A 14,824-nucleotide genomic window follows, 5' to 3' on the forward strand; every position below is an offset into this window, starting at 1 on the left:
GCTGCTCGCCCCCAGAGGAAGGGTTCTTGCTCAGGCTGCTTGCGGGGACTCCGCGCTCCTTGGGGAGGGTTGGCCGCAGCGCAATCCGCGCCCGCAGCCCTGTACACAGCGCAGCTCGGCGACGGGACGCAGCGCCCGGAGCCCTGGCAAAGCCCGCCCTCCCTCCCGTGTCGCCATCCTGCGCGCGGCGCCCTCTCCGCCCGTGACTTCAGTTCGGCTCCACCCCCGCGCGGCGGCGGCGGCGGCTGTGGCTCGCAGCTCCGTCCCAACCCGCGCGCTCTGCACAAGCCCAGCCTGGGCAAGCGGCAGGCACCTGCCTGGCGCCGCCTCCGCGCGTCCTGCCGCCGCCCAGCCCAACTTGGATGGAGTTGCGGTCCTGAGCGCACGCCCTGCCGCCGTCAGCCCGGAGCCTCGCTCCGCTGCCCGCCTTCGGTCCGGGATCCTCTCAGCTTCTCTCCGCTCCAGAGATGGGAAAAGTTGGCGCCGGGGACCGCTCCTTGGCCGGGCTGAGCGCGCTCCTAGCTGGAGCGGGGCTTCTGATGCTCTTAGCCCCCGGCGTCTGCAGCAGCCTCTCTAGCTGCCCTCCGCAGCACCCTAGCTCGACCCCACGCTGGACCCTTACCCCAAGAGGTTTTCCTCACCCGGGACCGCTGGGTCGGGCTCCTGCCACGCCCCCGCCCCTCTTCAGAAGACCCCTGTTCGCAGTGGCCCCCGGGGACCGGGCGCTGTTTCTGGAGCGAGCTGGGGGCAGCAAGGTGTCAGTGGCGACCGCTGCACGCTCTGGCCGGAGAAGACGGAGTGGAACGGATCCCGAGAAGATTGAACCCGGAGAGGGTGCGAGTAGGAGCCGCCGGGACATGCTAAAGGATGGAGGGCAGCAGGGGCCTGGGACTGGCGCGCGGGACCCGGACAAAGCCACCCGCTTCCGGATGGAGGAGCTGAGACTGACCAGCACCACGTTTGCGCTGACAGGAGATTCGGCACACAACCAAGCTATGGTCCACTGGTCTGGCCACAACAGCAGCGTGAGTAGAATGGAACTGGGGGCAAAGGGGCGAGAGAAGGAAAGGGTTACCATTCACTGTGAGAGCTGGTGGTGAATCAGAGGCAAAGAGGTTTCTTTCTTGGGAGAAACTGCACAGTGAAGTCTTCTCAGCTCCCCCCCCCCAAGAGTTAATGGTGCCTACTAGGGAGCCCCCCCCACCACCACCTTCAGAATCTTCTCCAGAGCAAAAGGTTCAAACTGTAATGGAACAGGCAGATCTTTTTTATTTCTTCAGTGGCACTGGAGAGTGGAACTGAAGACCACGTATGGGGGTGGTGTAAGTGTGTTAAAGTAATTTTAATGCAGAGCTGAAAGGGTTAAATTTCCATGCCCACTGAAATTTCCTGAAGGGACTTTTCCTTACCTGATAGACTGATGGAGTGCGCGGAAAAGTCGCCTCTGTGGGCTTATTTTATTTTATTTTTATACAAAGCTCCTAGCCCCCGTTCCACCCCGGAGAAGGCAAACTGCAGTACGATATAAGGTGCCCTTTGGTATTCGTAATCTATTTGGGGACCAAACGGATGCAAGTTTCAGTGCAGAGGCTCCCCAGCATCTCCTGACAGCATTAGCAAGTGCATCTTGAGAGCCAGGCTTTTCTAGCCCATGAAAGGGCAGTTGTTCTCTGGTGTGGTCAGCCTGGGGAAGATCAGATAGAGAGCCCAGTGACAACAAACCCCTGTTTTCCCACGACTGACCTCTTCTAAGGAGGAACTCAAATAAAGATTCGAGTTTCCCTTTATGAAGACAGGGATGAGATTTCAGGCTCTGCGAAAAGCCATAGCCTGCAAGTCTATCAGGAGCTTCCGATTTTCAGAGGAGGCTGGATGTTTGAAATCTGAGGAAGCTACCCAGTTTAGCCCAAACCTAGAAACTTCAATGCGCTGAAATAGTAAGGAACCAGCTTTGATGGTAATAACTGAAGACGATTTAAAAGCGTGTAAAGTTCTCTAGGCTGCCGTGCCATGAAGCCGACAAGAAAAGTTAAAGGTTTATAAACGGGGACTGGGAGTGGGGGTGGTGGTGTGGGGGAAGGGTCTCAGCTACAGCTTCCATCCACTGATGGAGTTGTGTCTGTAATGTGTACCGATGCAACATGGTACCTTTGAAAAATATTTCCAGGAAGCTTGCCAACAAGTGCCACTTCAGTGAGCTGTGTTCATTGTTGGGTTTTTAATAAGAGTTGAGACAGTTCTGAAAAATTCTGTGTCATGCATTAGTAGGTCTAGTCTACCCTCTACTGAAAACAGCCCCTGATTTCTAGCTAATGCAGCCTTCATCGGGGCTGCTGCCAGAGCTTCTCAGAAATCCTTTTAATCAAAGTCTAAAGTTGGAATTATTTCTACTCCAGCTCTGGACACTCCTGTCCTGGTGTATTATGTTAACTATATCTTTTGTATCATAGTTACTAAACTGAGCCGTTTAATTTTAACTTGAATCTTCCTATATAAACTCTGGCTCCATTAAGTGATTAACCCAGAGCTCTGGCTATAAGGAGGAGATTTTGAATGCATTAAATGTGTTAGGTCTTGTGCTAAGAAAAAGAAAAAAAAGATAAAACTTTGGATTCAAAATATTTCTAGCTTTTAATGTAATTCAAGTTGTAAAATATCACTCACCCATTAGACCTCTACTTTAGTTCATCTCTTAAAAGATCTTGGAAAGAGAGTACACCCTTGGCAAATTTTAACCTCCATTTAGAAATGGCGCCAAGTACTACTGGCTTTTTTTTTTTTTCGATGCACAACTGCAGAATGGGGCTTACGAGAGTTGGGGCTTAAGGCAGGGATATGAATCTAAGATAAAACGTAGGAAATAATGAAGATGATGGGTGTTAAAGGTCAAAACATTCAAATTATGCTAAGCACAGTGATGAGGAGGGGTCTCACACCATGTAGCTCCTCCCTTCCCCTTCTAGGTCCAGCTCCGAGCATCTCATGTAACTGCTTTGTCTGTCAGATTGTGTATTGTATAGATGATGAAGAAAGAAAAAACATTGTTTATCCAGGTCCATTAAGGAAAGCCAACCTGGCTTATCTGGACCAGACTTCTGGGAGACTGAAACACTAAAGTCTTTTGTAAAGAGAAAAGGTGCAGAAAAACACTTTGGGCAACTTTGTTCGACAAAAGCATAGAAAGACCCAAATCTAGCTCTTAGTGGTTTAGCACAGCATGTGGTCCATGCTGTGGGTGTGAGGTTCATCTACAGTGGGGAATACTTCTAGATTAATAGCCAAAAATCATATGTCAAGTTACTCAGGAATAGGTCCTGTGACAAGAGTCTTTTGTAACTATTCTCAATTTTATCATATTCATCCAGAGTGAGAAATCTACTTCTTTAAACCTGGGGGCAAGATTAGGAGATTCCTACGTTTTAGGCTTAGATCTCCTCACTACCTCACAAATCTCCTTTCTGGTTCTCAGAGAAGAAGGTAGCACACCGCTAAGCCTGCGTCACATTAGATAAAATCCTGGGTTTAGAAGAGCCCCAGATCACAATAACACCTGCCTTCCAGGCACAAGTGTGTGACAGTTATCAGCTGCCTGTCAAACTGCCGAGGATCTCTGGATTGGTCTTTCAGCTCCTTCCCTTCTTTTCTCCTGCCCCCTCCTCTGCTGGACTTGTGCACTTGTGTAGACATATAACTGTTGTGCCTCATCCGTGGGTGTAATGTGCTTCCCCCACACTGCAGTCTTCTCCCTTGATGGAAACCGTTGCTAGAGTTGGTGGAACACCTGGGGGGCTCTTCTGGCACGAAAGGTGCTGGGTATGAATCACTTGTCATGAGCTTGGTGTCATGAGCAAGAACATATTGTTCCTATCCTACTCATTCCAAGCATGCTGTGCCCTGATCTAAATTTACATAGTAATCCTTAGAGTGTTACAAAATGTATCTGACTATATATGTGTTCCTGGTGCTGTATGTGTTTATACTTCCATCTGAAGGGATTTTAAAGTGCTACACTCACCAATCTATTAACTCCCATGTAGGTGGTAAGTAGGTGACAAGTGTTAATCTCTCCCTTTCATATTTTTATACTGTAGTTAATTTGAATATTTCAATTCATCAGCCTGGCTCCTTCTCTTCTGGCAGTGACGTGAAGTGATTTACCAACAGAACTTTTCACTTACATTTTTCCCATCATGAGTACTTAGCACTCAGCAGAGAGTGCGGAGGCCTGGTCAGCTTTTACATAGCTCATTGCCTTTAATGGTTTCTAGAGTTGACATTTCTACCCACCCTTACAAAATAAACTGATCCCCACTGGGCCCCGGTGGATCTCTTACGTTCACTGTGACACTTGGTCATCTGGAGTAGACATCCTTACGTAGATGAGGCTACAAAAGAGTAAACGTTCCAAGAGACAGTCACACATGAATACACAGAGCGGGAAAGAAGCACCTGCTAGCATCTGCTCTGAACCCCCAGAATGGCTGCCTTATACACATTTAGGCAACAGAAGACTTTGGCCTTTGGACTCAGTATAATTCATAATCCTATTTTGAGTTGACGTCTGATGGTGATAAGAAGGCATCTTCTGGGCTGAAGGCTTCCACTCCCTGAGGAAAAGCAAGTGCTTTACCTTGTGTCTGTCACCAGACACGTCACCTTAGCGGGGAGTCGGTTGTCTTTTCCTCCACCCGCTGCTACATCTTCTGTGATAGGTGGGATCTGCACTTGGTGATTCAAGGATGGTAACCTAAGACCATTTAGCTTTCTTTTTTTTTATTTGATATATTCTTTATTTACATTTCAAATGATTTCCCTTTTCCTGGATCAACCCTATCTGAAAGTCCCATAAGCCTTCTTCCCTTCCCCTGTTCCCCCATTTACCCCTTCCCACTTCCCTGTTCTGGTATTCCCCTACACTGCTGCACTGAGCCTTTCCAGAACCAGGGGCCACTCCTTCATTCTTCTTGAACATCATTTGATATGTGGATTGTGTCTTGGGTATTCCATGCTTCTAGGCTAATATACACTTATCAGTGAGTGCATACCACGAGTGTTCTTTTGAGACTGGGTTACCTCACTTAGGATGATGTTCTCCAGCTCCATCCATTTGTTTAAGAATTTCATGAATTCATTGTTTTTATTCTTTAGCAATAAATTCTTTTCATCCCCCTCCTCCTCCTCCTCCTCTTCTGCCTCCTCTTCTTCTTCCTCTTTTCCTCCTCTTCTTCCTCCTCTTTTTCCTACTCTTCATCCTCCTCTTCTTTCTCCTCTCCCTCCTCTTCCTCCTACCCTCCTCCTCCTCCTGCTCCTCCTCCTCCTCCACTCCTCCTCATCGTCTTCTTCGTCTTCTTCTTCTTCTTCTTCTTCTTCTTCTTCTTCTTCTTCTTCTTCTTCTTCTTCTTCTTCTTCTTCTTCTTCTTCTTTGACACATTAGATCTTATAAGGAGGTTGAGTGTCAGTAATATGGCAAACTGTTTTGATACAATGACCATCTTCTCTCTTTTCTGACCTGACTCATTTTATTTTTAAATAAAGTGAAAACAAGATCTTTAGCTTTCCTTTGTAAGCCCACATACTAAGTTCTCTAGTGGTCCCTATGATTTTAATGACTGCTAATGTGCTGTGGAGGTACTTGGAAGGCAGCAAATTAGGGACAGATGGATCTGAGTTCACATCTTAACTCTCCTGCTTCCTAACATATTGCCTTGAGAAAGTACTTGAATTCTTTGAGGTTTAGGCTCCTCATCTGAGATACAGGGTGGTTGGTATGTTTTATGTAGTTCTTTTTCCTTAAAGATTTAATGTCAAGTACATTCAGTCCTTTGTGTTTGGGAAGTCTTTAATAAGTGATACATCTTTAGGTAAAAAGTAAAGTCCAGTAATTAAGAATGAAAAATGTGAGACCTGGTTACACGTAATGCAGTCACATCATGGTGATACCCATCACATTTAACTAAAGTGTAGTGGGAACGTCTGGGATGTAGACTAGACACTGACTACCAGTAAAATAAAAAATATCTCTCACCAGTAAAATTTTTTTTAAAAAAAGCTTTTATTTCTATAAGTCTTTGTCCTCATACCCATGCTCAAATTTGTTTGTGAGGTGTCACAGACTGAGACCTGCAGAGACATATATTGCAATCTGTCCTTATGCATTTGGTTTACTGGATTTCTCTTATCACATCTTTGATTTACTAAATGTGCTATTCTTGTATTGAAGACCAGACATTTTTGGAAAGTTAAAAACCTCTTAGATATTTTATGGGCAGTGTCTAGAGCAAATCAACTCTGGGAAGTTGATTGCATTCTTTTCAACAGTTCCTTTGACATACGTTGGCTAGGCTACGTAGGGAGGTGGAATAAATGGTTTCGCTAATGAGAAGAATAGCTGCTCACATAGCAGGGCTGATTGACATGTGTCAGCATTATGATGAGACCCTTACATGAATTTTATTTACTTCTAATTCTCAAATACTTACTGAACTCCGAATACCTGCCATTACTGGCATTGGGATGGATTTCCGTGGTATGGAACATAAAAAATGAAAGAAAGAAAAAAACCACCCTCACCCACTGAGAGCTTTAAGTTTTTTATACAAAGAATCCATACAAGAGGACACCGAGTGTCCATGTGCTCTGAGGCAGAGTAGCCCATGGCAGGAGTACAGAGGCGGCGTGAATATCTTCTGGAAGGAGTCTTCAAGTTTTACTGCACGGGGAATGCCTGAATGGCACTTTCAGATACGTGGCAATGTCAAGTAACTAGAAAATATGAAAAAGGCATGGGGTAAGGTAAGACTTCATAAGTAAGGTAAGAGAAGAGAAGAAACATGCATATTAGTGTCCACTTGTAAGAAATCTACCTAACTTTGCTAAAAACCTGTGTTGAAATTTTAAATTCTAGCAGTAGCCTTAAAAGTACAGTGGAAGAAAAGAGTTTCTGCACCAGTCCTACAGTGCGTCTGGTTGTGTTTCGCTGCTAGTGTGTGAATTAAAACAGCAGGGTCACTGAGAGCTACAAACTGCCTATACTTGTACATTAAGTCTCAGATCAACCTTGTTTATATTGACATGGTTTTGTACATACGTCCTTCTGTCGCCAGAAAATGATTTACCACTGGTTAGTTTTTAGTCAGATATATCCTCAGCTGTTCCGCCTGGAGAATACGTTAATCCCCACCACTACCTGGCCAGCTTATGTGAGTCCCTAAATGTATGTTAAAAGTTAATCTCCTCCAAGTGTATATCTCCATTTCTGCCCTGTAGGTCTGCATGGATAGTGTGGATAAAGCATCTCCTTCTCCTGTTAGCAAAACTCTCCAGTCTCTTTGCTGTCTCTGAAGTCGGTGCCAAAGAAGAGATGTGCCTAGAGCAAGGTCAGGTCAGGTCCCACACAAGCTTAGAAGGTTGTTCTTGAGGAGCTGAAACTCGGCTCAGACAGGATTGTTGACCTAGCCAAATAACTGATGGCAAAAAAGGTGGGCTCTTACTGTATAACACTGATAATACAGCCTGTTCCAAGACTTAGGTATGGGACAAAGAAGGAACATGAATACTAGTATTTCTTCCTGCCATTCTACCTGTTTCTAAAGATACTGTATCTGTTTCTATAGCACTCTTAAATGTTGCTTTCACACTTTAGATCAGTTACAGCTCATTTTTTCTCTTTACATAATCATTCTGTTCTCAAAGGCTGGAGCACCACTTCCCTGACCTGAGCTTCTTCCTCCACACAGTCCTGTAAAATAGGAGACAGGAATTCCAGCTACACTTCTGAGACAGGGAAATCATGGCCTGGCTATAAAAGAGGTCATTTTGTGGGATCAGAAAGCCAGAAACATTTGGCTACCCTTTGCAGCACACTGAATTCTCCTATAGTCCTACACTACTTGCAAAGAATGGGCCAGGCAGGTGTTACAACATAGTTACATTGTAGCCTCCAGGGTCTGCAAAGCCTGTACAAATGTATCCATTGTGTTGAGGCCAGGGAGCTCCCAAAGCCCAAACTTCAACTTCTGCTGAGTTCAGCTGTTAGGTTATTTGCGTTTGGCTTCAGTGCATGAGGCCTCATCGATGCTCACTGTGAGCTTTAAACCTTGAACGTGTGGTCCTAAAGAGAGACTGAGAGACATCCTAGCTGTGAGCTTCCTGACAGTAACCTATGTGAATTCTGCACCCCACTGTTAATGTACTGCAGAGAGTAGATGTCATAGGACCAGGGTTACTGAAGCTGGGAATGGGAGAGCAAGGAGTAAAATCCTGCCACCCACCACTTCTTTCCAGAACTATTTTCCACAGTGAGTTCTAATTAAAATAATGCTAAAGGTGGCCTCAGTTAAGGGAACTGAGGGTGTCATATTTTTTGGAGCAGCAGAAGTCAATGTAAAGGAGTGAGATTTGATGCTAATGGTGATTAGCTAATGCTCATTGGAGAGAAAGTACTCAAGAATTAAACTGAGTCACAGGTTATTACTTTCTTTTTTTCTACTTCTAATTTCCAGGGGAAGAGACTCGAGGTGAGTTTGCTGAATATTATAGTCTATGTCTAGTGAAGACAAATTGATGGACAGCCCCCAACCATCTCTTCATAACACAGAGAATAACCAAGTTAGTGAGCAGGTGCTCATTGAGAACATGTTATGGACCATGGCTGGGCTATGCCCTGCAATCATGATGCCTTTCCAAATGAGTTTGTATCATCTCCACTCTAAATCTGTGACTGTCTGAGCCTAAAGAACTTGCGCAAAGTTGCCCAGTTGGGAAATAATCAAGACAAAATTTGCCTTTTGCCATTTTTAGCTTCAAACCTTTTACTGCTTGTGTGCTTCCTCTTAGATGGGATTTATTATTAGTATTTATTATTATTATTATTAATTATTTCTCTGAATGTGGGAACACCAGAAGTCAAGGGAGAAGGCCTGTAAGGAGACTCTTAGTACAAATGACACATTGGGTGGCACCCTCATTGGCCTTACTGTATTCTCGGGCCACTGACATGCGATGCTTTGCTGAGAAGTTGCTTCAGGACACAGCTTGATCAGGGTTCAAACTGCTGCCAAAACCCAGGCTTGCCCTCCTGGACTAATCTATGCCTCATCCTATTATTGAGAGGGGATATGTAGGTTGTGCTTGTTCCCTGCTGGCTAATGACCCTAGAATGACAATGTGGGCACCTGTATCATTTTTTAAAAAAAGAGGGGCTAATCTGAGTCATATTAGCAGACAACCAGCTAATCATGCTATGCCCTGGAGCAAATGGATTGATGCCTCTAGTCATTACCCTTTAATAGAGTAGCCTGTGCTATCAAGACACAAAGTCCTGTACCATCAACCCAGCTGCAGGGCTTATATGTGAGTAGGTGGGGTAGGGTGGAGAAGTCTGCCCTCTCACAGCAATCCCACCTCAGACTCTCCAGTAGCATCTTTAAAGAGTTTCAAGGGGTTATTTTAGGCATGCCCCTCACACTAATTCAGAAACTTCTCTGCAGCCTGCTTGCTCTAACTTGTATTTGGCTGAGATAACAGAGAGATTCAGACTGGGTGGGCACACACTCAAGTTAGTGATGTCCTCACCAGACTGTCCTCACGGGACTCATGCGTGAATTCCCAGGTGAGAGGTAAATGCCGGAATCCCTTAGAAATGTGTCCACTTTAGACACTCTACATTTTAGAAGCACATTGAATTTTTGGCTCTGTGACGCTCTTTTCTGTCCATACAATTATAATTTTTGTTAGCATGGTATGCTTTCCCATGAAGAATTGAGGCATGTTGATTGTGCCTGCTCCTTAATGGAAACTCCTGGTGTTTGAGACAAGGTTGGAAGCTTTTGGGATTGCATGGAACAGCGCAACCTCCCGAGTATTACTAGGAAATTCTTTTCCTTTCTCAACATAACCTGGGTCAACATGTAACCAAAGTGTCAAAATGTTGCATATAGCATATGTGACTCAAAACATAGTATGTAATTTAGAGATTGCTTTTATTTCTTGCTTTATTGTCTGATACATATTTTAATTTGGCAGATGGTGCAGTTCTGAGCCTCTGTTTTCCTTTGAAATGTAGATAATAATGAACATTTTTAAATTTTTAAATAATTGTTTTTGGGTTTTTTGAGATTAATATAATTGTATTAGTTAATATAATTTGGTTTTTTTGAGATTAATATAATTGTATTATATTAATTGTATATAGGCAGGTGATGATTAACCATGATAAATATTAAAATATGTAAAGCAGCCCCTAGTACATAGTATGCAATCAACAAGGGTTACTAATATTGCTATCATTACCATTATTGTTTTGTGACTATTACTTTTAATATTAATAGTACCTAAGTATAGCCTACTAGAAGATGCTTATAATATGTTGCTTGTAATATTGCCTTCCTCCCCATGTTAATCATTAAATTACATTTAAGTTTGTATTCACACATGTTTACATACGTGCGGGTCAGAGGACAATTTAGAAGATTCAGATTTCTCCTCCTACCTTTGGCCTTGGGAACTGAACCCCAGGCTGTCAGACTTGACATTAGTCATCCTCCCCAACTGAGAGGACTGACCCTCGCCCTGGTTTTAGCTCCAGTCCCTCTCCTGGGATGGTGTCTGAGACACGGCGCCATTTATGTTTTGGGTTGGGGAGGCGTCCCTCTCACTTGTTATCTCTTTCCATCTACTACTTACATCTTAAATGATTTCTGTTTTATTTCCAATTGCTTAGAAAAACTAGCTTTCTGTAGAACAGTGGTTCTCCACCTGTGTCGGATACCCTGCATATCGGATTACGATTCATAGCAGTAGCAACATTTCAGTTATAAAGTAGCAATGAAATAATTTTATGGTTGGGGTCATCACAGTATGAGGGACTGTACTAAAAGGTCTCAGCATTAGGAAATTTAAGAACCATTTACACAGAACAAACAACCATATGTGACCATATACATGGACGCCACAGACTATTAAAGCTGTGAAAAGGCTGGTTTCATAGGCACCTCGTTTGAAGTGCGAAATCTCTCACAAAAGACAAGAAAGAGATGGATCATAAAACAGTGCAAAGTAGGTCCCAGGAAGTCAAGGACGTTTGGGACTATGCTGTTCCCACATATATTCCAAGTTCTGTAAGTGCTCTTGGATGTAGTAAGGTTTAGAAAGTCTTTCAATTATTCTATACAGAGCATAATTATGCTTTTATTTACAAAACCTACTTACAACTCAGAATGTTTGCTTGTGGTTATGATGAACACTGAGATTATATGTGATTTTTTTTTGCCTGTCTTTTGAGGTTTCTCTGCAAACATAAATTGCTTGCGTTCTTTTAAAAAGTTCCTTTAAAAGGAAAATAAAACATAAGGGGCAAATGTGCTTGTGAACTTGGCCTCATTAGCACTGACTTCAGGCACTGAGCTGGACAAAGCACTCACAGCGTGCCGCCTGCTTGTTTTCTAATCACTGTTGTTGAGAGACAACAGTGCCAGTGATTGTCTCAACAAAATCACTCCTTGTCTTTATCCTGACAGGAACACAGCCTATATTCCTGGGCCCCTTCTCTACCATGGCCATTTTGATTCAAGGGAAAAGGAACCCAGAGGCAGTTTTGTCTTTTGACTACATCACATATTTTAGTTTCCATCTCAGCCTCTGTTTGGATCTTGGACTCTACCTTACAGCATAAATAGGCACATAAACACATTCCCAATGAACATGTGCACTTTTGTGTATGTGCCTGTGTGTGTGTGTATGTGTGTGTGTGTGTGTGTGTGTACACGCTTGCATATGTGATTCACCGAAGCATGTTCTTAAGGTGAACACTACTGTTCTTGAAAGTGAGGTGGGTAGACTTGCATGTCAACAAAATAGATATTTAGAGACTGCTGGTTGGGACTCTAGAAAATAAGGAGAGAGGAAAAAGAAAAAAGAAGAGATAAGGAAAACAGAAATGTGAAGAATGAAGGTGTACATAAACACACATGAATAGAGGGAGACAGAGCGAGAGAAAGTGAAAGAGAAACAGATCAGTAAAAACTTTGCTCTCCTATTTTACATTTCATTGTCAAGTATAAAATAACCCTAGTGGTGTATGTTTATTGAGAAACAGACAAAAGTCACACCTAATATTCATTATAGTAATAAACATTTTTAGTTACAGATAAAAATGTTGTGGGCAAGAGAGGAGGCGGGAATAACAGATGAAAAGGAGACAGATAAAATAGGCAAGTAGGAAAAGAGAAGGAAAAAGAAAATTTGAGAGAAAGACATAGAAAGGCCATTGATTAGGACAGGCATTTTGACGGACTAAGTTGTAGCAGGGCCACGTGGGATAGCTTTTCTACCCTCTTACTTGACAGTATCGGGCTAACCCGGGTCTGGTAACCCTGCACGTGTGGTGGCTTTGAGAGCATGTGCACTTAGCTCTCTGCGGTGGAAACAGTTATGAACTCGGTTTGGAGAAGTGAGGCTGATTGATTCATGTAAAAACAACATTTTCACCTTTCCTGTTGTCACTAGTCGGTGGTACTCTGGAGAACTAACATGCATATGCGTTTTTTATGATAGTGGAAACAGTAAAGAGCCTTAGAATGTCAGTGCTGAGTGCTAGAAATACTCGGTCTTTCACCTAAAGAGTGCACAGCCCGGTAGAAGCAGATAGATGAGTAAAGGGATGAATTAGAACTTAGTGTGGCAAGGACATCATGGCTAACTAGAGTTCTACAAAGTGATCGTGCAGCAAAGAGATGGGGACAGTGAACTTGCCAGAGAGTGGGAGGCTATGTTTGAAAGGGAAGGATATTTGTCAGAGACTTTATTCAAAGTGAGGAAAACTGTAGACAGAGAAGAGATTCTGGAAAGGGGGAAGGGGGAAATGTGGGAATAGAGATTCTGAAATGTGGGAAAGGGGGCAGTTTGAACTCACTCTTAATCCCCTGCATCTTGAGTGTGGGTTTCACCTTAGGTTGTTAGCAGTCAACAAGCTGCCATTGGTTTGATACCTCATTCTTTATTCCTCATTATTTTAATCTCCAAAATACTTGTGGCAAAGGTCAATAGGGCCTAAAAATAACTGATCGGTTTCCCAGTCTTATAATTTCCCACTAGATTATTGAACATCAACCAGACCGAAGAATTTGATCTTCCAAAAGAAATAAACTCATAAAACTTGTCCTGCTCATGACCACACCTGTAGGCACACACAAAAATCTTCAGAAGACAAGTTGATTATCTGAACAGTGAGGGTCATTCTCGGTGATTATTCTGTGTTTCTGCTTTTACATAGTTTAAGGTGAGAGTTAAATGCCTATCCAATCAGGATGAGACACATTAAGGGTACCAGCTCCATACTTTCTTATCATCAACATTTACAAGTACAGTGTGATTTTTAAAGACAGAGAGAGGACACTAGGGAATTCTGTACCAAAGTTACCCATTCTTAATTGGCTATCTATTGCAAATTAGAGATGCCATTTATAAATTAAATCCACAGAAAAGTCCCAGAAAACAAACATTTTTTTCCTTATTGTTTACTTTCTACATAATTGGGAACCATGCACCAGCAGGAGAGAGCTGGTAAGGAAAGTCTAGCTGTTGGCAGAAGAAGATACCGGCAGGGTACATGTGGGCTCACAGGCTGTGGGAAGTGATGCCCAAGCGTCATTGCGCATAATTCTCAGTGCACAATTGAGAGGATGTTGCAAAGCTCTGATCTGGATCTGGAATGATTGGAAAAGTTTGACTTATAAACATTGTTGTGCTTATGTATGAGAAGATCGAATGCTGGGGTCTCAGCATTTTAAAACAGAAAGCGCTTTTCAAGTGATGTCAAATATACTCTAAATTAGAAATTGTTTCCCTTTTTTCCTTAAGCGGTGACTTCATTTCATATATGAGCCTCCTTTTTATATTTAAGATATATCAAAATCTTGAGAAAAAGAGAGAAAATTATATTTGAGTTGAAAACTCTGTAGGTTTACAAGCTCCTTCATACTTCTTGTTTAGTTTGGGTTAGTGAAGAATTGGAAGGGAGGCAGATGAGATGGCTGAGTGGGTGAACAGTCCTGCTACCAAGCCTGATGACCTAAGTTCGATTCCCAGGACTACATGCGGGAAAGAGAGAGTCAACTCTCCTAAGCTGTTCTCTGACACACAAACATGCATACACACAGAGAGATACACATACAAACACATATACACAGAGAGGGGGTATGCAAACACATACAACACACTCATTTGCACACTAAACCTGCATGCTAATTAATTTTTTAAAACAGTATTGTAGGAAGCAATATTTGTTGCTTAGGAATCGTAGGACAACCCTTTTTTTGTACCATCATGTGTTTTTGTATTACCTACAAGTTACAAATTGTTAAGTAACTGGAAAAATTAACAGAAGAATGTTATGTGACATATGACTGTTGCCCCATACATCGAAATGTAGGTCATTCGGTCACCTGGTGTCTATACAGTGCTGGGTAACAACGACATAGGTGAGTAGTTGTGAAAGTGACTCTAAATCCATCAATCCAAAATATTTATTCTCTGACCTGCTGCTATACAGGAAAGCTTGCTCTCTCTTCATTTGTGGCTTCGGGAGAACATAAATGGTCAATGACGACTGAGAGCCTGTGGTCAGCTGGAAGACACATTTTGCGAGTGGTCCTTTGAGCTTGCTCTTCCTTTCTAAAAGGCTCATGTACTCCCATCCACTGCAGAGTCTCATTCACAAGCGTAGCAGCCGCTCTCAGTCCAGTGTGTCTGCTCAGGCCTTTCCTCTGTCTGGAAATGTTGCCTGCATGTTAAATCCTTTCCATTTGGAAATTATCTCCTGGATGAC

At 43.2% G+C, this 14,824-nt stretch overlaps 1 protein-coding gene across 4 annotated transcripts in view; it reads left to right on the forward strand.

Annotated features, from left to right (window-relative positions):
• The first annotated feature begins 290 nt into the window (after positions 1-290).
• The window catches only part of Sorcs1 (sortilin related VPS10 domain containing receptor 1), a 534,948-nt gene continuing 520,414 nt past the window's right edge, over positions 291-14,824 (forward strand). For 3 of the 4 annotated variants that reach the window (XM_052183901.1, XM_052183891.1, XM_052183884.1), the window contains exon 1: positions 291-1,025. In XM_052183901.1, coding sequence (XP_052039861.1) covers positions 468-1,025 — 558 coding nt within the window. In that variant the 5' untranslated portion in view covers positions 291-467. The remainder of the gene's footprint in view (positions 1,026-14,824) is intronic. The other variant, XM_052183911.1, reaches the window with a different exon arrangement.

This window comes from Apodemus sylvaticus, chromosome 1 (genome assembly GCF_947179515.1).
Source record: "Apodemus sylvaticus chromosome 1, mApoSyl1.1, whole genome shotgun sequence".
NCBI lineage: Eukaryota > Metazoa > Chordata > Mammalia > Rodentia > Muridae > Apodemus > Apodemus sylvaticus.